Source organism: Nicotiana tabacum, chromosome 13 (genome assembly GCF_000715075.1).
Source record: "Nicotiana tabacum cultivar K326 chromosome 13, ASM71507v2, whole genome shotgun sequence".
Classification (NCBI taxonomy): domain Eukaryota; kingdom Viridiplantae; phylum Streptophyta; class Magnoliopsida; order Solanales; family Solanaceae; genus Nicotiana; species Nicotiana tabacum.
The window spans coordinates 89206974-89230807 of NC_134092.1; the positions used below are offsets into that span (position 1 = coordinate 89206974).

Here is a 23834-nt window from a genome sequence, read left to right on the forward strand (position 1 = left end):
CTTCTTGCTTCTCCAAGTAACTAAGTTTCCTTCTACGAGCGTACAGTAACCCAGATGTAGATCTTCTGTCATCCAAAGATCCAACCCAATCCGCGTCTGTAAAGGCTTCTATTTGGAGGTGATCATGTTCGGAGAAAAGTAGACCTTTTCCTGGAGCAAACTTCAGATACCGCAAAATGTGCTAGACAACTTGCATATGAGGATCTGACTCACTAGGCTAACTGAATAAGCTATGTCTGGTCTAGTGTGGGATAGATAAATGGGTTTTCTAACCAATCTCTGATAGCTCTCCTTATCAATTGACTCTCCAACTCCGCTTTGTAACTTGTGATTGCTTTCAACGGGCGATTCTGCGGGTCTACAACCTATCATATCAGTTTCTTTCAAGAGATCCAGAATATACTTCCTCTGAGAAATAAAGATTCCTCTTTTTGATCTAGCAACCTCAATTCCCAAGAAGTACTGCAATTTTCCTAGATCCTTGATCTCAAATTCATGTGCCAACAATTTCTTCAATCGGGCCATCTCCTCTTTGTCATCTCCTATCATTACTATGTCATCAAAATAAACTATGAGAAGAGTGAGTTTACCCGTATGATGTCTTATGAAGAGGGTGTGATCAGCATTGCTTTGTTGGTAACCAAAAGGAGATCATTGTTTTGCAGAATCTGTCAAACCAGGCTCTGGGATTGCTTCAGTCCGTACAAGATTTTCTTCGATCTGCATACCTTTCCTTGACTTTGTTCAGTATCAAATCCAAGAGGAATCTCCATATACACCTCTTCTTCTAAGTCTCCATGAAGAAATGCATTCTTCACATCAAACTTTTGCAAGTCCCAATCAAGATTAGCTGCACAAGACAAAAGAATTCTAATAGTGTTCATCTTAGCAACAGGGGCAAATGTCTCTTGATAATCCACTCCATAAGTCTGAGTGAATCCCTTAGCCACCAATCTTGCTTTGAATCTTTTAATCAAGCCATCAGCTTTGTGCTTCACAGTGAAGACCCATTTGCAACCAACTAACTTCTTGTCTGGTGGTGAAGTGACAAGTTCCGACGTCTCATTTTTTGACAAGGCCTTCATTTCTTCAATCATAGCTTGCTTCCATTTAGGGTTTGCAAAAACTTCCCTCCAATTCTGTGGAATAGACACAAAAAAAATAGACAAGCCAAAGGACAGAATTATATGAGACAAAATTAGATAAAGGGTGTTTGGTGGTGCAAGATCTGACTCCTTTTCTGTGAGCAATAGGTTCATATAACTCATTAGGAAATGTAGATAACTCACCAGCAAAAGAAGGTTGAGCTTCGGTAGATTGCATGATGGCTTCTTCTGCTCTATTTTTCCTTGAGTAAGTTTTCAAATCAGGCCTATCCAAGCGCCCAATAGTCTCCCCCTGAATTCTTTCTCCAATTTCACTTTTCCCTGTGACAATGTCATCAAGAGGTCCAGTAATGGAACTAGGTAGGATCACCTCTTCCTCCTTACTGCTCTCCCCGTGAAGAGGTGATGGGGTAATACTGAAATAGGGCTCAGATTCTCGAAAAGTAACATCCGTGCTAACAAAGGATCTCCTAGATGGAGGATGATAACATTTGTAACCTTTCTGTGTCGGAGAGAATACCCAATGAAAACACACTTTATAGCTCTAGGATCAAGTTTTCTAGAATTTCTAGTGTGGACAAAGCAAACACATCCAAACACCTTTGGAGGAACAATATATTCATTCTTACCCTTTAAAGCTTCCAGAGGACTTTGAAAATTGAGGGTTTTAAGAGGCATTTTGTTAATAAGATAGGCAGCCACTAGAATAACATCCTCCTAATAAGGTTTTGGTAGATGCATGGTGAACATAAGAGATCGTGCTACTTCTAACAAATGTGTGAGAAATAATATACGGGAAAGTTATATTATTGATAATGTTAACTATAATACAAGTACCCATATTTATAACAATACACAATACCTACACTACTCCTATTCCATGTAGGACTATGCTTATTTACATTATAACTAACTAACACTCCCCCACAAGCCGGTGCATACAAATCATATGTACCGAGCTTGTTACATATATAACTAATACGAGGACCAGTGAGGGACTTAGTGAAAATATCTGCAAGCTGATCATTCGACTTCACAAACTTTGTAGCAATATCTCCTGAGAGTATCTTTTTTCTGACAAAGTGACAGTCAATCTCAATGTGTTTAGTTTTTTCATGGAACACCGGATTTGATGCAATATGAAGGGCAGCTTGATTATCGCACACAAGTTCCATCTGGCTGATTTCACCAAATTTCAACTCCTTGAGCAATTGTTTGATCCAAACTAGCTCACATGTTGCCATAGTCATTGCTCGATATTCTGCTTCTGCACTAGATCAAGCAACTATATTTTGTTTCTTGCTCTTCCAAGACACCAGATTGCCTCCTCATAAAACACAATATCCGGACGTAGAACGTCTATCAGAAGGTGATCCTGCCAAATCAACATTTGAGTATCCAACAATCTGCTCATGGCCTAGATCCTCAAACAATAATTCTTTGCCTGGAGCTGATTTTATATACCGAAGAATGCGGACAACTGCATCCCAATGACTATCACAGGGATAATCCATAAACTGACTCACAACACTCACATGAAAGGAAATGTCAGGTCTAGTCATTGTGAGGTAATTTAATTTACCAACCAGAAATGTCAGGTCCAGTCATTGTGTCCTGTCAGAAGTTTAGAATTCGGATCCATCAGAGTGTCAACAGGTCTATAGCTTGTCATTCCTGTCTCCTCAAGAATGTCTAAGGCATACTTCCGTTATGAGATCACAATACCTGAGCTAGACTGAGCGACCTCAAAACCCAGAAAATACTTTAGTCCGCCCAGATCCTTAGTCTGAAAGTGTTGAAAGAGATGTTGCTTCAATTTAGTAATACCATCCCGATCATTGCCGGTAATAACAATATCTTCAACATTGACCACCAGATAAATACAGAGACTTAGAAGGAGAATGCCGATAAAACATAAAGTGATCAGCTTCACTACGAGTCATGCCAAACTCCTAGATAACTGTGTTGGACTTACCAAACCAGGCTCGAGGAGACTGCTTTAAACCATTAAGTGACCGGCGCAAGCGACATACAAGGCCACGAGACTCCCCCTGAGCAACAAACCCAGGTGGTTGCTCCATATAAACTTCATCCTTAAGGTCACCGTGTAGAAAAGCATTCTTAATGTCCAGCTGATAAAGAGGCCAATGGCGAACAACAACCATGGATAGAAAAAGGCGGATTGATGCTATCTTAGCCACGGGAGAAAAGGTATCACTGTAATCGAGCCCAAATATCTGAGTATATTTCTTGGCAACAAGACGGGCCTTAAGTCGATCAACCTTGCCATTCGGACCAACCTTGACTGCATAAACCCAACGACAACCAACAATAAATTTACCTGAAGGAAGAGGAACAAGCTCCCAAGTACCACTCGTATGTAAAGCTGACATCTCGTCAATCATAGCATGTTGCCATCCTGGATGAGACAATGCTTTACCTGTAGACTTAGGGATAGAAACAGAGGACAAAGAAGATATAAAAGCATAATGGGGTGATGACAGGACGATGATAACTTAAACCGACATAATGGGGATTAGGATTAAGTGCGGTCCATTGGGCGCGGACGGCGATGATAAGTCAAGAGTGGTGTTCCTGTGGCTGGGGATCTAGGAGGAGCAACACTAGACTCCTCAATGGCTGGGGATCTAGGAGGAGCAATAGGAGCAATACTAGACTTAATGGTTGGTATAGGTAAGACTTCTGTTGTTGAAGGTGGTGAAGGATCTATAGTAAACTCCTCAAAGGTCGGTATAGGTAAGACCTCAGATATATCAAGGTGGTCAGAAGAGGTAAAGAAAGGTTTAGACTAAAAAAATGTGACGTCAACTGACATAAGGTACCTACGAATACAAGGTGAGTAACAACGATATCCTTTCTGAACACGAGAATAACTAAGGAAGACACACTTGAGAGCACGAGGAGCTAACTTATCTTTCCCAGAGGCTAAGTTATGAACGAAACATGTGCTCCCAAAAACACGAGGGGGAAGAGAGTATAAGGGTGACTGAGGAAACAATACTGAATATGGAATCTAATTCTGGATGGGAGATGAAGGCATCTGATTAATCAAATAACAAGTTGTGAGAACTGGATCGCCCTAAAACGCAACGGAACATGAGATTCAATGAGAAGAGTGCGAGCAGTCTCAATGAGGTGCCTATTCTTTCTCTCTGCAACCCCATTTTGTTGAGGGGTATAAGGATAAGATGTCTGATGAATAATTCCTTGAGAAGTCATAAACTGCTGAAACTGAGAGGATAAGTATTCTAAGGCATTATCACTGCGAAAAGTGCGAATAGAAACACCAAATTGATTTTTGATTTCAGCACAAAAATTCTGGAATATAGAAAACAACTCAGAACGATCTTTCATTAAGAAAAGCCAAGTACATCTTGAATAATCATCAATGAAACTAACAAAATAACGAAATCCCAAGGTTGAACTGACTCTACTAGGACCCCATATATTAGAATGAACTAAAGAGAAAACAGACTCTGCATGACTCTCAACACTACGCAGAATGGAGGCTTGAGTATGTTCCCCAAGCTGACACGACTCACAATCTAATGTAGACAAACTAGGCACCATTTTCTGAAGCTTGGATAAACTCATATGTCCTAATCGTCTGTGAATTAGCTCCGGAGGATTTGTAACTAGACATGCTTTGGAGGGATTGAGTGAGTTAAGGTAGTAAAGGCCTTCTGATTCACGCCCTGTGCCAATCGTCTGTCCCGTACTGCGGTCCTGCATAATAAAAGAATCATCAATAAAATATATACTATAATGGAGGGCACGAGTCAAACGACTAACAGATGCAAGACTAAAAGGACAGCCAGAGACAAAGAATGAAATCTAGAGTGACAGAAGATAAGGGATTAGCTTGTCTAACTCCTTTTGCTTTAGTTTGAAACCTATTGGCTAAAGTAACAGTGGGAAGAGACTGTGAATACACAATATTCGACAAAAGAGATTTATTACCAGAGATATGATCAGAAGCGCCTGAGTCCATGACCCATGGTCTAAGAGTACTAGACTAGGAAACACAAGCAAAAGAATGACCAACGACAAAAGTATCAGTCTGAGCAACCGATGCTACTTGTGGAGATGTCTGCTTACTTGCTCGATACTGAAGGAACTCATTATATTCTCCTTCAGATAAAGAAAATCCCTGGTTACCTGTAGTCTCGGTCTGAGCAACATAAGCATTTTTGGGTGGTCGACCATGTAAAGAATAGCACACTTCACGAGTGTGTCCAAGTTTATAACAATAAGAACACTTGGGTCTAGATCTTCCAAAACAACCTCCTCCTTGTCTATTCTCCATAGTTTGAGATGCCCGATTTTCCACTGTTTGGGATGCGAGAACAGAGGAGTCGAGTGTCTGTGATGAGATCACTTGGTGACTTGGTGCTGCGGCAAGGCGAAATAATCGAGAGAATAATTCATCAACTCTAGGGACAGTCGGACTAGCCAAAATTTGGTCACGTACTGAATCAAGGTCATTAGGAAGTCCAGTAAGTATAAGAACTAGAAACATCTTCTGTCGTTGCTCTTGTTGCTTTTCAATGCTAGCATAAACTGGCATCAACTTCTCAAATTCTTCCATGACTGTCTGTACTTGTCCCAAGTATGTAGACATATCCAATTCCTGTTTCTTCAAGCTTGTCATTCGCGATATCACATCATAGAAATGAGATACGTCATTAGTTTATAAAGTACGAGCCTTTTCCCAAACTAAATAATATGTTTGGAATGGACGGAACAAGGGCATCAACTTGGAATCAATAGATCGCCACAGGATACAACATAACTGAGCATCAACCTTCTCCCAAAGTGCTTTGGCCTTTACATCTCCTTCGTTAGCCTTTTTTGTTAAATGATCTTGAGCTATTGAACACCTTGACCTTTACACCACAATTCAACAGACGAAGACCAAGCTAAGCAGTTTGAACTTCCCATTAAAGGTTTTGAGGTAATCATAATACCAGAACTTCCAGAACCCGTGTTTTTAGACCCAAAAACATCAAGTCCGAGAGACATGGTTGGATTGGAAGAGAGGGTAAGCCCAAGATAAGCAGGTTGAACTTCCCATTAAAGGTTTTGAGGTAATCATAATACCAGAACTTGCAGAACCCGTGTTTTTAGACCCAAAAGCATCAAGTCCGAGAGACATGGTTGGATTGGAAGAGAGGGTTAGCAAAAATATCAGCAAATAACATAAGAGAAAGCCGAAATCTAGATAATTTTGCCGCAAAAATCAGAAATTGTCGCCGGAAAATAAAAAAGTCGTCGGATTTTGGTGTAACTTGGATGGTAGGCTCGGAAAAGCCTCACGAACAAGCTGTATGAAGAAAAAAATTCGAAATCTGGCCGGAAAAAGGCCACACGCGCTGGCACGTGGAGAAACAGTCGCCGGAATTTCTGACCACCGTTCCGCGCGTGAGGGCGCGTGAGAGGTCGGTTGCCGGAGATCTTTTATGGAGTTTGGTCGCGGAAGGCTTGGGGACCCTGTGGTGGTATTGGTTTTCGCACAACACCAACAGAGACTGATCTGACGCAAATCAGCCCTAGAAAGTCACCGGGATTTGACGCACAACAACTGTCCAACTTTTTTTTTCTTTTCTGGATGTGTCTCACTCACGCTCTAATACCATGTGAGAAATAATACACGGGAAAATTATATTAATGATAATGTTAACTATAATACAAGTACCCCACAGAAAAACTGGAGCGGCTTCAAAGGAATTTTCTTTGGGATGCGACAGATGGTACTAGAAAGTTTCATCTAGTGAATTGGCAGACAGTCACTTCCCCAAAGAAGTGGGGTGGACTTGGAGTAAAAGATCTCAGGGTATTCAACAGAGCTTTGCTGGGGAAGTGGCTGTGGAGATTCGGGGTAGAAGAGCATGCTCTATGGAGGGAGGTCATAGCAGAAAAGTACGATTCCACGGAAGGGGGTTGGAGGACCAAGGCAATCACATCACCATTCGGGTGTGGCATGTGGAGGAACATCATGAAGAACTGGGAAACTTTCTATGGCAACATCGCTTACAAGGTGGGAGATGGAAGGAGAATCATCTTTTGGAATCACAGGTGGTGTGGAGAGGCTACTCTGATGGTCTCTTTCCCCCACGTCTTCAGAGTTTCAAACCAGAAGGAATTGATGGTCCAACAAATTCGCAAGGAGCATGAAGGGGGATAGTATGAGACCTCTCTTTTAGAAGGAACATGCAAGATTGGGAGATTGCGGAGCTCCAAAATTTGTTGGCACTGCTATACGGGCAAGACATGCCCCATCCATCTTATGATTCTTGGAGATGGGGGTTGCGTGGCGATGGTTTGTTCACCGTAAAGTCCTTCTACCAGAGTATGTTGGTGAGAGAGGAGACTACTTTCCCATACTCCTCGATCTGGATTCCTAAGGCGCCACGAAGGTGTGCTTCTTTGCATGGCTAGCAGCGAGGGGAGTGATTTTGAAGAGAGGAATTACACATGTTAGTTGGTGCTACATGTGTAAAAGCTCAGGGGAAGAAGTTGATCATCTTATGCTGCATTGCCCTGGGGTTTATGGAGGGCAATCCTGAATCTTTTTGGTGTTCAATGGGTGATGCCAAACGCTGTAAAGGAAATGCTATATAGCTGGGCCGGTTTCCGTAGAAGAAGCAAGCAAAAGGCGTGGAAGTTCGCCCCATTAGCTCTCATGTGGTTAGTCTTGGGAGAGAGAAATAGGAGAGTTTTTTAGGGGATTGAGTCTCCGTTTTCACATCTTAAGAATAGTCTTTTATCTTTGATCGCTTTCTGGTGCACATATATAGCCCCTACTTGTGTAGAAGATTGGGCGTCATTTGTAGAGAATCATGTTCTGATGTAAATTCTCTACTTTTTGTATACTTCTTGTATGCGGGAGTTTTTTCTCCCTTTTGATTAATACAATTTACCTTATAAAAAAAAAATACAAGTACCCCTATTTATAACAATACACAATACCTACACTACTCCTATTCCATGTAGGACTATACTTATTTACATAATAACTAACTTACAAAATGCCTATTTTTTCTTTCAGCGACCCATTTTGTGCACTAGTGTAAGGACAACTAGTCTGATGGACTATCCCATTGGACTCCAAATAAGCACCAAATCTTTTATCCATGTATTCGCTGTCATTGTCAGTTCTCAAGATTTTTGTTTTGACATCAAACTGAGTACAAATCATCTTATGAAATGACTGAAAACAAGAGAAAACTTCACTTTTGGCTTTTAACAAATATACCCAAGTCATCCTAGTGCAACAATCAATGAAAGTAACAAAATATCGACTACCAGATAAAGAAACAGTTTGTGTAGGACCCCATACCTCAGAATGAATAGTCATAAATGGAGTTGTGCTTCTATTATCGCTCACATGATAAGAGTTTCTAGTATGTTTGGCATATTCACACGCATCACAAAACAAAGATTTAAATTGAGTCCTTAAAAACAAATCGGGATATAACCTCTTCGAAACAAAAAATAATGGGTGTCCTAACCGTCTATGCCGTTGTATTATTTCTTGGTTGACATCCTTACTTTCCCCAAAAAAGGCTTGACCAAAGTTTTGAATTCCATCTAATATATACAAGTCATCATGCAATCTACCACTGCCAATCCTTTTCCTTGTTTGAAGATCCTGAAAAATACAATGATCGGGAAAGAACTCGATTTTACAGTTTAGAGCTTTGGTGATGGCACTAACAGATAAAGGATTGACAGGGAACTCAGGGACATGGAGCACGGATGATAGTTTAATATTGGGAGTACAAACGATAGAACCTGTTCCAGAGATAGGTGTTAAAGAACCATTGGCTATTTTAACATTATATCCTTTGAGACACGTAGAATAGTTTTGAATGCTTTTAGAAGAGCCTGTCATGTGTCTATTTGCACCAGAATCAACAATCCAAGAATTAAGGTGAGCAGCAAAAGCATTACCTGATTGCACATAATTGGATGTGGCAACATTAGCGGAGTCAAGTTTGGCTAGGAGGCGATGAAGAAACTGAATTTCATCTGAAGACAAGATTTCTTTAGAAACCGTCTCCTTGAATGTCTCCATCAGAAGGAAATCTGAAGAAAATTATTCAAAACTAATCTGCCTCGCCGGAAATCAAATCTGTCTCGATGGAACCAGAAGGGGTTTGTGTTGCGGACGAGAGAGAAAACTCGATCTTTTTGATAAAAACGGAACCCTAGTGCTGCGAGGGAGATAACTCACCTCAAAAAGGCAACAATGACTCTGATACCATGTAGATTTTTGAGAAGAAAAAAAGGTTTCTTGTATTTCTGTGTATTTCTTACATCCCTAAGCAAAGGTAGTTATACACCAAATCCTATGACTATTTTAGGAAGAAAAATAAATTACAATCAATCAGAATAAAATCAAATCTGATCTCAATCAAAATCAAATCTTTTCTAATAATTAAGTCAATCAACATTTCTTGTGAATTTTCTCAATTTTAATTCAAACGATAAATTGCAAAGCTCTTTTGATTTCTTTAAAGAATCACCAAAGTAAATTAAGGCATACGTTGCAACAATATTCAATAAGATGTTCGTTTTCGATTAAACAAAATAAAGAATAAAATCACAACTAAGATTAAAACTCCTCCAACCAATTCAAGCAATCAAACACGAGGTAAATTCATGAACAACAATCAAGTCACCAAATCATGTCAAACCTTAAGGTGAACTACTTCATAACAATTGAGAAAGTTATCATAAAATAGTTAAGAAACATAAAAATCATCCAAACCAACTTCACGATACAAACTCTCGTCTTGAATCGATCAATTGTAAGAAAACGGATGAAAATCAGGTGTTTTTCCTCAGCCGCTTTCCAATAGCTTCCTCGGTCGAATTCCCCTTCAAAGTCGTGTTTACAATATATTTATACCAAGTAGGAATAAATCTGGACCAAGATACCCTCTTTATCCCGAAAAGGGGAAAACCAGCCGCCATTTTGCACTGGCGGGTCACCCGGCGCAAGGCCCTGTGCGACCCACTAGTGGGACTTTTCAGAGAGGTGCTCTTTTCATGTCTGCTACTTTTCTCTTGCCGCGTCTGGCGCCCCACGCGGCGCGGTAGCGCATTTCTCTATGCTTCCGATTTTTCTTCACTTTTTAACATCATGGTCCTCGAATCCCGAACATGATCCCGATTTAATTCTTTCGACTTTTACTCAGACGTCGAAGTTCCAATTCATCCATTTTAGCTCCAACAATACTTCTCAACTCGGAATCACTTCCTACTAGGCACAACACACGTAATAAGTACAAAGTACTAGCAATTTAGCTCAAACACGATTAAAGTGCAGCAATTAGAATGCAAAATGTAGCTAAAAACATGTGTTCCTAACCATCAATGGGTAAAGAGAATTAGATAGAAAATGGCGAACTACAATGTTGAATTCCTCCAAAGTTGAAGTTAACATGCTTCCCAAGTCTCCAAACCCTTGTTCCTCAGCTTCCCAGCTTCAAAGATACTAAAAATAACCCTAAACATTCTATTTATGGTTAATTAAAATTTAAAACAAATAATAAAGTTCCAAAAAATGTCCCTCCGAACTACTAAACCACAGACCCACATTATTCCGCGATCCGCATTATGCCTCTTGCTAAACTTCTGAAGTTTTCCTTCTGCCTGAAAGCGCAGTCCGCACTTTTGACCGTGGTCCGCAAAATAATTTGATCAAAAACCTGCTCTCTGAATCTCCATTTTACGGGAGCATTTTCATTTTGCCTCAGCATAATTGCAACTTCAAAGAGTATGTTCTGACACTTAAAATCATGGACCACATTCTTGCCTCCCTGAATATGTTGACTTGGGCCTAATACTGACTCTGATCTGCGTTCTGCGGGTTGTTTCACGTTCGGCAGTTCTTCTTTTCTTCTTGCTTTCAGCTTGGCTTCCTCGAAATTCATCTTCAAAGCTCTAAAATCTAAATCTTCATTTCTTGGCCTCTTTTCTGTGCGATTTCCACTTCCTCGGCCATCTACACTCTTCTTCATGAAACCAAGCAATTTATGCCATAATTCTAAATTTAAATTTAAGACGTTAAAAACTTAGTATAAGACAATGATAAGTTGGCCAAAACCCAACTTATCAACTGCTTTCATTTAAACTTTGCATACTTCTATTGGAAAGTTTTTGAACTTCATTCACTTGGATGATACCCCAGAATCCCCACTTGTGGGATTACAGTTTACACTGGGTTTGTTGTTGTCACTTGGGGTGATAAAGCAAACCTGAAACACTAACATGTGGGTTTATTTCTAATAATTGCGCACTCTCTTCAATACAATCACAACTTTCAGGATTGAGTGTTGAGATAAACTGGAATCCTCCGATAACTAATCATCTTGTTCTGAACGAGTTTAGCCTGGTATAGTACATTTAAATTTGCTGAAGTTATCAGCATGAGGAAACTACAGCCTCAAGCTTCGAAACTGTGAAGCACTTGTATGCCTAAATAGATGGCTTATGACTCTTGCCATTACTTTACTTTTCTAATATTTGGGTTTGGATAGAGTTGAATGCATCAAATCTTTGCTGCCAAGCTTTAAGTTGCTCTGAGACAGATTGTACTTAATAGTAGAATGTTGACAGAACTCTGTTGGTGAGGAAGCACATTTGGCTATTGAAACTAGTGGGCATGGAGCTCTAAGGGAGAATCATTGGCTTGATGATGGTGCATACCTTATGGTACGTTTCTGCCAAAACTAGTCCCTGGGCTCTAAGATTTTTGCTGTCAGTAAATTTTCTAAATCTTGTTCGTGTTCCTCACTTGCAGGTGAAGTTACTGAATAAGCTTGCATCAGCTAGAACATCGGGACAAGGAGGCGGCAGCAAAGTCTTGACTGACATGGTGGAGGGTCTCGAAGAACCAGCTGTTGCTGTTGAACTTAGACTAAAGATCGATCAGAATCACTCAGATCTTAAAGGAGGGTATGCTATTTGTCCTTGCAATTTAATTTGGCTGAGCTTATTGTGTTTCTGTAAATTACGGAACATGCTTGTGCCTCCAGATCCTTCCGTGTATATGGGGAAGCAGTGTTGAAGCAGCTTGAGAATACAGTTGACTCAGATGCTAAGCTTCTAAAAGCACCTGTTAACTATGAAGGGGTAAGCTTTTAGCTGTTATCGTCCTTGCAGAAGCAAATCAAGTTACTCTTTTTGATACCATTGATTTATTATTATGTTCCTTGAAATTGGAGCACACCGAGCAGCAACTGCTTATGGCCAGCATATTTCATTTGTTTAGTCGTTGTGGTAGTCGTTGCATGTGTGATGAATCATCATATGTATCCTGCTGTTGGTCTGAAGTTCATTAGCTGTATTTTGCTAATCCCTGGATATCTACACAAGTATATTTGCGATTAACAGTCCCCAGATTATTTTGGTTTTGATGACAGGTTAGAGTTTCTGGTTATGGCGGGTGGTTCCTTCTAAGACTTTCACTACATGACCCTGTTCTACCCCTTAATATTGAGGTTACAACTATTCCTTTTGAGTATTTCTTGAGCTCTTGCAATTTTCTGCGAGTACAAATATCTGATATAGACTATATATCATTTTAGGCACCAAGCAACGAGGCTGCTGTAAAACTTGCTCATGATGTGCTTAATGCTGTGAATGAGTTCACCGCCCTTGATACCTCCGCCTTGACTAAGTTTGTTGGAGCATGAGTATGAGCAGTTGCGCTTTGCATTTATCTGTTGTCTAGATGATCATCAACCTTTTGGACAACCTGACCACAGGGCCACTGATGTGTTTTTGGAATCTTTCAAAACTTGGAAATGCTGGAATAGAAAAAATTTCCTTCACAAATCAAGAGCTGTATGTAATAAAGTTGTACCGTCTGTGCAAACAACATAAAAATGTGTGATAGGTACCAGGAGATACTTGTGATTACTTCGTTTACAGTAGTTGTTTGGTGCATCTTTTTACCTCAAGGACATAAAAATGTGCAGATTGTCATGGACAAACACAGAAATTTTGCATTTGCAATGTGAAAGGTGTGAAGCGGAAAAGCAAAAAACAGTTAGATGATTAACGCTAGTACTTTTCGCCTCCTAGAGTAACAAATATGAGGCTTAAGTTTACTAGTAACAGTCTTTGAAGGAGGTGATATTTACTTTGCAAATTGTATGAGCAACTATAGGATTTTTTCAGAAAAGAAAAGACTCATTGGGAAGTTAAAATGGAAAACTAACCTTTATATCTTTCAGTCCGATAATTATGTGTAAAAGAGTGCAAAAACTGCTACTATAAGGGTGCTTCCTAATAATAAATCAACTGCCATTGGTTTGGCAAGCATTATACAACAGAAACATTGTAAAGAAGAAATTTTGACTAGTTACAGCTACTGCTCCCTTAATTACACATAAATATACAAGTATCACACACCCAATTGTTTACTAAACTGTCTTATATGTCCAGTAGTTTAATCAATAAATTGAACTGCATATTTGGGGATGTCTTTGGTTGAGGCCAGTTTGCTCCTTCTGGCACTTTGATGATTCTGAAGCCTTGTCCTATATATAACTTTATGGCTCCAGGGTTGCTAGTGTCACAATGTAAAGCAATTGCACGGCATCCCCAGCTTCTGGCTTGTGCCTCCGCTTTAGTTACAAGTTTTTTTGCTATGCCTTTTCGGCGGTATCTTTCCCGGACTGCAACATTTGATATATAGGCAATTCCTTTCCTGTAAAAATTATTAACGTCTTGCATAAGATAGAAATCATGTTCAATGCAAAACCTGTTGAGCAAAGAACTACAATGGTTTCATCAGCTTTTGATTGAGTGGATGTCATGTCAAAAAGTATATGGATGCACAAATGCACATAAAGAGAAAGGAGTAGAACTCCACTAGAGCGGATGGACTAACCTCCCCATCCCATTACCAAGTATTTGTTTCTTAATCAGGTTTTTTATCCATCCCCTTTATTTCTTCAGTACAAGTAATCGTTACCCTCTTGTTCTACTTCTAACTAAGGCAAACGACCAACAACGGAAGCCATACAAACCCTGTCTCTTGTGAAAGAGACAGTTGGTTAGTATTATGTACTCCCTTGTCTCATTTCACATGATGCTATTTGATTAGAGATGGAGTTTAAGATACTAGTTTGATTTTATATTATATTAGTGATGGTAGAAGAAACTTATTAATATAATGGTTGCAAAGTGAGTGCACTCCTCCACAGTTATGGGGTTTAATGCTAAACATTCTGGGGATTCACAAGTCTATCCCTAGATCAGGGAAGGAAATTTCTTGTGTGTCGGAACAAGAGGGGACTCAAGAAAGCAGTAGTTGAAGTCAAGACTCTTATCCCAGCTGCAATTTGGTTGATTATCAGGAGAGAGGAACAATAGAATTTTAGAGAACAAAAAGGAGACTGTGAAACTCCCTTTGTACTATGGAATGGGAAGAATCACTTTACTCAATAGCCAAATAGCATCGGTGTATTGACCATCATATCAGACAGTGTTTTGAGGTTCCATCTTTCCATACAGGAAAATAGGAAAATACTACAGTAATTTACAATCATTAAGCATTTAAAGATCACCTAATGCCTAATCCGATGTTGTGCTTTCAAAATGTGGCCAATTAGAAAGCTTTAGAGATCTTCCATACATCATGACCCTAGACCAATCGAATAGTAAATTATAGTAACGGTTTACTTCTAGCATATATTTAGTGAATCTGATAATAATGGTTAGCCAAAAGATGGAGTATTAGATGGACAATTCCAGGAAGACCTTATGAACTTTTGTCTAGTTGGAACACTAGGGGAAGCTCTACATCTAACAAAGACAGATGGAGAGTTTGTCCCAGCAGCTATTTGGTGGGCTGTTGGAAAGAGAGAAATTCAAGATGTTTTGAAGATGCAAGTAGCTTTACACAGAAGATCAAGATGAATTGTATTCTTCTTTTTAGTTTTTGGTGTAAACAAGAATGTATAGATGATCAGTTTTCACTCTTAGAAGAACAAGGATTTTTGGTTTCTGCTTTTTGTTTAAACATTTCAAGATGTAAATTTTGGTTTCCAGTACAAACAGACGTGCTGATGATTTCATTAATATATTGGATATGTTACCTTCTCACAAAAAATGGTTAGCCAAAAACTAGAATTTTATGGAAAGGCCATTTATTAAAATAATCTCCATCCCTCTGATAAGTATCCAAAACATAACTGACCTTCTCTGCCGCAAGGGTCCTTTTCTTGGAAGGAAATCAGCTACAGTATCCACAGTCAATATTCCAGTTACATAGCCCTTATTGAGATTCAATCGACCGTCAAATCCTCCAAGTTTCAATTCTTCTGTACCTATTAAGCAAGCCTCTTTATCTCTGCTTCCAACCACAGCAACAAGACAAGTTCTCTTGCATCCATTAGGTATGGAGAATCCAAATAGCATAGCAATCAGCCTGTCAATTCTCAACACAAAATCTAGAGGGAAGGCGTATTCAGGGAAGAAGGAGCTACAGTGAGTCTCAGCTACTTCCCAGCAGTCCTCTACCCTGGCTTCCCTTACAAAAACCTCAGGTGATGTCGTTGGGAAAAGCTCAGCTACTTGGCTGGCCCTACATAGACCTGTAAGAGAAGAAATCACTCAATTAGTTCTAGAAGAGAATGATAAGCCCAAGTTACGTGGCAAAACCATTTGAGCATATTGTAACATAAATACACATTATACATTGCAAAACCCTGATTTACCTTGCATCAATTTAAAGTAAATAGAGATTCTTTCTATTTCTAATATAAACAAATGCGGAGTTTGATTGAGTGAGTCATCCTTCCCCATTGAAAGACAAGGCTAGAGGATATTACATGACCATACTATAAATACTCTCAATCACAAGGCTAGAGGATATTACATGACCATACTATAAATAATCTCAATCACTGCTGAGGGACACTGCTCCACATCTTGATTAGTCATAATAGTTACACATTTGTTGTAGCCTAACTTCACCATTTGGAGACCTCCCCAGGGATAATCGGCGATGCTTTTTGTTTGCATGCTACTCATATATTCACCAACCCACAAACCCCCAAACCCAAGCATTAGTCAGCCACCGGATGACACTTGTAACATTGGCAAAGAACAACTCCCTATTTGAATTTTCTTATGTTTCATTCTTAGCTTATGAAACTCCTACAAAATTTTTAGGGGGCTCCATCTTCCAGCACTGCCAAGTGCTGAATAATGCCAATTTCAGTAAAATAAAAGAGTTCTGGCTCTCTTTAGTCCAAATTTCTTAGTTCTCCTATGATATTATTGTCCAAGATTGTTATATCCTTGCCAATTGTATACATGCTGGTCCATAGAAATTTATAACAAACACCGGGAGGTTCACGAGATATATGAGAAGATACTTAAAGCAAGCATGAACATCCAGGAAGTTGTAAAGGGATTTCCACAGAAAGAGCTGGTACGCAAAAACCTTCTGGAGAAAGTTCGAAATGGTGAAGTGGGATAGAGTGGATGGATGATCCTGTAGTCATTTGGCCGGGAAAAGCTAGACAAGGAGTCCTCTACAATAGTTAGCCCTTCAACAAAAGGGCCCTTTTTCCTCAACTATTTTTACAGGGAGAATCAATCTCCCTTTTGATAGAATGTGAAAGGTCAACAGTGCAAAGCTTTTCTCTGGTTCCCCCAATTATTGGCTCATTCTACCTTCCCCGAGTTCGACTTAAACAGTCTGCACCCTCGGGTCAGATCCATTCAGCAAAAACCTTGCCAAAGATATGTTAACAAGTAAATTTGTTATAGACAAGTAACCTAGGCAAGTTCAACTCTAACAAATTTTTTAACTAATGAACTTTGCCCATAATTAGTAATCTATCCTAAAATTTTGACCTTTCATTTAGATAATTTAGCACTACTAACTTTTTCCTTCTTTTTTTTAAGCAAAAAGAAAAACAAACAGAAACCACTAGTGTACAATAATCACATCATGTTATAATCCGATCATTTCCTTCAGTATTCTAAGCCACATAAAACTAAAGTAACAAGTGAACACAGTCAAAATCATATAAAACAAACCCAAAATAAACAAGTGTTGTAGATATGTCAGTCTATAGCTATAACTAAATACTGATAGAAAAAGGAAAGTGAATTGGACCTGATCTTCTGGGGAGAGAAGAGAAAGATTTGGGAGAAGCCTTGAAATCGGAAGCAGGAAAGTGAAAAGGGATCTTGATAGCACCCAGATTTAGGAACAGATTGAGACTATTATTAGTACCAATTATACATGTTGTCCTTCCAAGTGGCACCGTCCGCATTTCTTGGAATTTTAATTTACACCCTCTTTAGTCTCTCTCTTTTCTTCCTCCAAAGGAATGGAGAAAGAAGCTAAAAGTCACACAGTGAGAGAAGAAGAGTGGAAAGGAAAAGGAAAAGAAAAACAAAAATCTGTTTTCCTTTTGTTTGCACTTACCAAATGTACAAGGTGACAAAATCTGAGGTGGGTAAATTCACGTGTGACAAAAGTAACCATTAGTACTACTTACTGTTACTACTAATAGTTTCAGAAAATCTTTGTACAGCGGACGCCAATCGTTTGATTGGGTTTTGGTCACTCTCATCTCATTCTCATCTTCGAGTGCTGATTTAATTTGCACTAAGGTATGCGATTTCATGGCTTAAAACTAAATATGGGTGATTTGATACTAATTTCGGTATATATTATGGAGATTGTATTAAAATATGACAAAGGCCTAAATATACCCCACTACTTTCGAAAATGGTTTAAGAATACCCCTCGTTATACTATTGGATTATCTATACCCCTGCAGTCATACTTTGGGTTCAAATATACCCCTCATTTAAACGGAAGGACACGTGTCATTGTCTTGTTGGTCAATTCTAAATATCTCCTAATTAATTAAAAAAACTCATTATCCATACCCAAAAAATAATTATTTTTTTTATAAAAACTGAAAAAAACTAAAGAAAATATTTTTACTAAAAACTGGAAAAAACGAAAATATTTTTTTTCGGTTTTTACAAAAAACTATTTTTAAAAAACTGAAAAATATTTTTTAAAATAATATTTTTGTAAAAACTGGAGAGAAAAAAACTGAAAAGCAATTTTCTAAAACAATTAAAAACTGAAAAAACTGAAATATTTTTAACTAAAAACTAGAAAAAAAAATATACATGTTTTTTCAGTTTTTACAAAAACACTGCTTTAGAAATTTGCTTTTTTGTTTTTTTCAGTTTTTACAAAAATATTATTTTAGAAAATATTTTTCAGCTTTTTTTAAAGCAGTTTTTTTGTAAAAACTTTAAAAAAAAATATTTTCATTTTTTTCAGTTTTTAGTAAAAAAAAATTAGTTTTTTTCCAGTTTTTACAAAAAAAAAATTGCTTTAAAAAATTACTTTTCGGGTATGATTAATGGGTCTTTTTAATTAATTAGAAGATATTTAGAATTGACCAACATGACGATGACATGTGTCTCTCCGTTTAAATTAGGGGTATATTTGAATCCAAAGTATGACTGCAGGGGTATAGATAACCCAATAGTATAACGAGGGGTATTGTTAGACCATTTTCGAAAATAAAGAGGTATATTTGACCCTTTGCCGATTAAAATATTTATTAATGGCGGGAATAAATTTTATATCAAAGTAATGAGATTAGATATCCTAAATAAAAGAGGAATAGCTAATCCCATAAAATAGCTCAGTTCATCCTTGTTTATCTTGTAATTGAACCAAAACGACCCCCTAGAGAGGGAGAATATATGGACTTGCAATAATAAATCTTTTAATAGATTGGAAAGTTTTGAAAAATAAAATACGCCTGTTTGCAAAGCATAATAAGTTTGAAATTTCATCTTGTAAATATAATTTCATTTAGGATGCACTAAAAAGGGATTAAAAAAATTTAAATTGAATGAGATGAATTCTTAATAATATTGCACGAATCAAATTTTACAGTTATGTCATAAGCAAAATTTTATATTAAAGAAGTTTGAATATAGATATAACAATAAAAACCCAGTGAAATCCTACAAATGGGATTTGGGGAGGGTAATGCGTACGCAGACCTTACCCCTACTTTATGAAGGTGGAGTAGGGGTGTTCAAAATCGAACCGAAATCGAAAACCGAACCGCAAAAGTGGTTTAATGGCTTGTTAGTATCGGGTTATCGGATTAACGGATAGTGAACGGATTGAGATTTTGTTATTAACGACTTATCCGTTTGGGGGCGAATTATTCAATTTTCTTATAGGATAAATCGTTAACCCGTTAAGAATTTTTATATTTATATATTTTATCCATATGTATATTAAATATTCCTTCCATTTATCCTATGCAATACTCTACCTTGGATAGAGTAAGGGTGGGGCTCCATTGTTCTTTTAGGATGTCAAGACAAATACTACCATTATTGCTGATGTTTGGGTGGAATACTTTGGTTTTGAAGGCAACCTACAAAATACACAAGATAAAATAAAGTAATGTAGAAAATCCAATCACTAGAACCAGGTGCCTTGAGAGAAAACTAAAGAATGACGAAATGCGCAAGTAAACTCGCTTTTTGCTGGTATTTACTAGTTACACGAAGGACCAAAATAGGGCTCTGTAATACATATTCAAATAGGCTGATAAATTGCCCGATAACTGTCCGATAATAGCTAAACCGATACCAATCCGCCTGATATCTTATCGGTGGCTAGCGGATTAATACATTTAAAAGTCGATAACCGATAAGTCGAACCGTTAAGAGTAAATAACCGTCCGATCTGCCCGATAAGCAGCCCTAGTATAGAGGCTATTTTCGATAGACCATCGGATCAAGAACAAAAAAGAAATCAATAACAAATAATAGCACCAACAAGGTTAGAGGACAATGGAAGCAAATAGCACAATATGTAATAACAAAGATCTAAAAATATAAAAATACAAGAATAGTGCCAATAGATCAGTAAGAATGACACACCGTATAATAACAAGGAACTAGGAATAGAAAAATATAAGACTAGTACTAATAGTGCTGGTAAGACTAGGAGGAACTCTCGACTATTTGTCAACCCACAACCTTAATTCTCGATCCCCACACTGATAAAGTTTAAAGGTCTACCAAACTATATAGAGAATCAGGTTCTCTATAAGTTCCTACAGAAACCACGCACACTACAGTAAGTATATGACAGGAGGAATTTTACGTGGAAAATTTCCAGCTCAACGGGATTAAAAACCACGACCTACCCTTGTAGGATTTCTACTTCACTACTGAGCAACTTTCAGATTACAACCTATGTAACCTAGGAATTAACCTCTTAATCCCTCACTAACTTGTAACACTCTATTACAAGCCACTTTGTAATAACTCTATTATAAAGACTTTACAACTCGACTAACTCTAGCCAAGACACAAACACAAGGGTTTATGATTTACAAAGGGTTTCCTACGCAATGCTTCTAAACAAGCTAAGTAGGAATTACAATTGAGAACTTTAACAAAGTTACAACTCAACTAAGGACATACAATTCTTTGTTCTTGATGCACTTGAGAATCGTTGACTGGAAAATCAATCACTATTGGAGTGCTTGAGTAAATTCTCTAAGTGTTCAAGTGATTTGTTTTACCTTCCTTGATATTAATAATGCATTTGTGACATCACTAGTATGGTGTAAGTAAGGTAGGTAAAAGACACTCCCCATAAAGTTGACTATTGCACTATTTATGTACTGTAGCGTGTGCAGGCAACAGCTTTACAGCTGGGGCAGTTGACTTGTGCAGTTCCTCGGGAAACGGTAGCTATCTGTTCCCTCTGTTGTTCCTTTGACTATGAAGAGTTGAGTCATATCCCAAGCTGGAACCTTTTGATCTTAAGGTCTTGAGAATGTGTAACAGGTTCCTCATCTGGTTCTTGAGAGTAAATTTGTTAGATCATCAAAACATAACAAGGATATACATATAGCCTATCAATTTCCCCCTTTTTGATGATGACAAACTTATAATTCAATTTCCCCCTAAGAACCAGCATTTCCTGAATTCCCCCTGAATCTGTTTCCCATCATGTTCCCCCTAAATTATTTTTTCCCTTTTGGCATCATAAAAAGAAGAATACTAAGTAAATAGCAAAAAGAAGTCTAGCGTGGTTAACTCATGCCACTTGTGTGCACACAAACATGATAGAAAACAGACACAAAGAAATAATGTCATACGCGGCAAAAGGGGAAAAGCTTCCATAAAACAATTTGGATTTTACAAACGGGAGCAGATTCAATGTTACCATCCACAATTTCCTAAACAAAAATAAAAAAAAGTACCAACAACAAAAAGGCATCATCATAGACATTCATAAGAGACGGACACTAGAAACTGGACATTGAAGGTGACACTGCTTAGGGGGCACTGGATGAAGAGGGCTTCGAGGAGGGGGCAAGGGTTTTGAGGACAAGATCCATGCAAGCATTCGCGGACATTTGCTCATTGAGCAATTTTTCTTTCAGGTCCTCTACCTGTTTCCTAAGCTCAGCATTCTCCTGCGTCAGGTGGGCAACCTCTGAGTTAGGAGAACTACCGGAACCTGGTACCTCTTGTAGCTGACTGAGCTGACTCTCAAGAATCGCGTTCCTTGCCTTAAACTTTTGGATCTCCTTTGTGGCACTATTCTGAGCATTTATCAGTTAGAGATGGTAGAGGTACTTCCAACTCCTCCGTCCTTGTCAATACACTCACACTCCTCAAGAGTAGTCTTGGAGAAGGTTTGCTTTTTAGTGCCCACTTTGGCCTGTCCCAGAGGCACTTTGAAGAACTCGAAGACCTTTGTAAGAAGAAACCCGGGCAGATTGATGATGGTAAAACCATCCAAGGCTTCCATAAGGAGCAGGTCAGCTTTGGACGTAATAGATCTCCTCTCAGCACAGGGAAGCAACACTTTATTAACCTTCTCAAAAAGAAATTGATATACTGGAAGGAGTGCCTTCTTATGCACTCGTTCCCCCTGCTGGATTGCCTTGTCCTTGACAATGGCATTTCTGAAATTGGATGAGTAGGAACCCTGAACAGACGATGACCCCTCAGTAGGAACACCTAGAATTGACCCTAACACGGCAGAGTCTATCACTATATCCATCCCATTTACCAACACACAGATGTGATTATCTTCAACTATGAAGAGGTCGGCATAAAAACTCCGCACATCCTCCTCATATACTTTTGGAACATCATTTGTAAACAAATGAGTCCACTATTGGAAATCGCAAATCTCCACTAACTGTCTCATCCCAGCAAGCTCCACAATGTCAGGGGAAAATGTGTGGCCCTACAGCACCTTCTGATTTCTCAACTTCTCTTTCCCAGAACTCAGACACTTACCAACTTTTGGTTTCTTGGAGGAATTGGGTTCCTCATCATCATCCACTTTTCTTTTCACTGACTTGCGAATAGACTTTCCCTTCTCCACTGACTTTTTATGCACATTTTCACCAGAATTTTCCACTTCTTCACCTTCAGACTTCCCACCATTCTCTTTCACTGTCTTATCACCAGATTTCTCCACAAACGTTTCACTAGAAACATCATCAGCACTCTTGGTTGGACTCTCAACACTGGTAGAAGTGTTTCTTTTGGATTGAGAGAGATAGAGCTTCTGCCTCGAGGGGTTGTGACTCAAGGAACTAGGTTCCTCTTCTGTTTCCTCATCTACATTAACAACAGGAACGACATTTTCATGTATTTCTTTTCCATCATTTACCAACTTTCTCCTTCTTTTACTTCTTTGACTTTTCTTGAGAGCAGACTCTGGAGCCTCCTTTTTCTGCAACCGTGTAGTGGGACGCTTAGGTGTTTGGCTCTGGAGTTGTAACTATCTTACTCCTAGCCCTGAAAAAACTAGCAATCACCATATCATCCAAATCTTCTTCACTATCATACTACATCTCAGGCACCACCATAGACAGGGGTTCAACATAGAAATGGGGAGAAGGAGCAGGATCAAAACTGACCTGGGGAGATGACCCCTGACCTGGATCCTCCATGGAGGGATTAGGTCCATTATTAGGGACCCCAGTAGTATCATCCTGTGCCAAAGTTTCAAACGGCACAAGCTCTCTCCCATCTATTATGGCCTGAGGCTCTTCCCCCTGAGGCTCAGACCCCTCTATACATTCCTCAACAAAAAACCCTTCAACAACTATAGAGAGTATATTTTCTATTGCCTCATTTTCTTGCGGTTCCATGGAAATCTCAACAAAAGGAGGAGTGTTACCTGTAGACTCACGACCTGTCATGGTTGAGTCAGCATTGTCAGGACTAGCCTCATGGTTTGCACTTGAGTTCTCTTCCATAGCGAGATTCGATGTTTCCTGATTTCCCTCTTGGACCAGGTTACCTTGTTCACCCTGTTCCCTCTGTTTTACCAGCGAGACTAGAGGAGAGCTAGTAGCCACAAACTTTTTTGGAGTCGAGGTTTTGCGACTCCGATGAGAACTAGAACCTGAGTGGGTAGGTGAGGAGACTAAGTATGGGGGAGACTCCGCTTTAGGGTTTGGACTGGTGGTGGTGTTTGTTGAGGAGTCTACTATTGGAGTTTTGACTGGTGTGGACTCGATTGGGGTATTGTTGAGAGCATCGAAGTTTTCTTGATTCTCAGTCATGATGGAGTGTACTGGAGAGATTAGTGGTTTGAGAAGAGAGAAATCAAAGTGAAGAGTTTAA

The 23834-nt window shown here is 38.8% G+C and overlaps 2 protein-coding genes across 3 annotated transcripts in view; one reads left to right on the forward strand and one right to left on the reverse strand.

Moving 5' to 3' along the window:
* Nucleotides 1–13110, forward strand: part of LOC107762687 (uncharacterized) — a 31618-nt gene extending 18508 nt beyond the window's left edge. For both annotated transcript variants that reach the window (XM_075228132.1, XM_075228134.1), the window contains 5 exons: nt 11754–11849; nt 11938–12092; nt 12173–12269; nt 12560–12637; nt 12725–13110. In XM_075228132.1, the coding sequence (XP_075084233.1) occupies nt 11754–11849; nt 11938–12092; nt 12173–12269; nt 12560–12637; nt 12725–12832 (534 nt within the window). In that variant the 3' untranslated portion in view covers nt 12833–13110. The remainder of the gene's footprint in view (nt 1–11753; nt 11850–11937; nt 12093–12172; nt 12270–12559; nt 12638–12724) is intronic.
* A 300-nt stretch (nt 13111–13410) lies between these two features.
* LOC107771877 (GCN5-related N-acetyltransferase 4, chloroplastic) lies at nt 13411–17561 on the reverse strand. The gene is made up of 3 exons (XM_016591369.2): nt 17278–17561; nt 15346–15742; nt 13411–13851 (listed from the first exon to the last, which is right to left on the reverse strand). The coding sequence occupies exons 1-3, from the start codon at nt 17435–17437 to the stop codon at nt 13575–13577; spliced, it is 834 nt and encodes a 277-aa protein (XP_016446855.1). The 5' UTR covers nt 17438–17561; the 3' UTR covers nt 13411–13574.
* Nucleotides 17562–23834: the final 6273 nt, after the last annotated feature.

Excerpts from the sequence above, each read along its gene's own strand:
- LOC107771877 (XM_016591369.2), bottom strand. The coding sequence starts at position 17,437 with ATGCGGACGGTGCCACTTGGAAGGACAACATGTATAATTGGTACTAAT. Across the intron at positions 15,743-17,277 it reads TTCTCTCCCCAGAAGATCAG|GTCTATGTAGGGCCAGCCAA; the intron begins GTCCAATTCACT and ends CTTCTCTTACAG. Across the intron at positions 13,852-15,345 it reads GGACCCTTGCGGCAGAGAAG|GAAAGGAATTGCCTATATAT; the intron begins GTCAGTTATGTT and ends TAATTTTTACAG.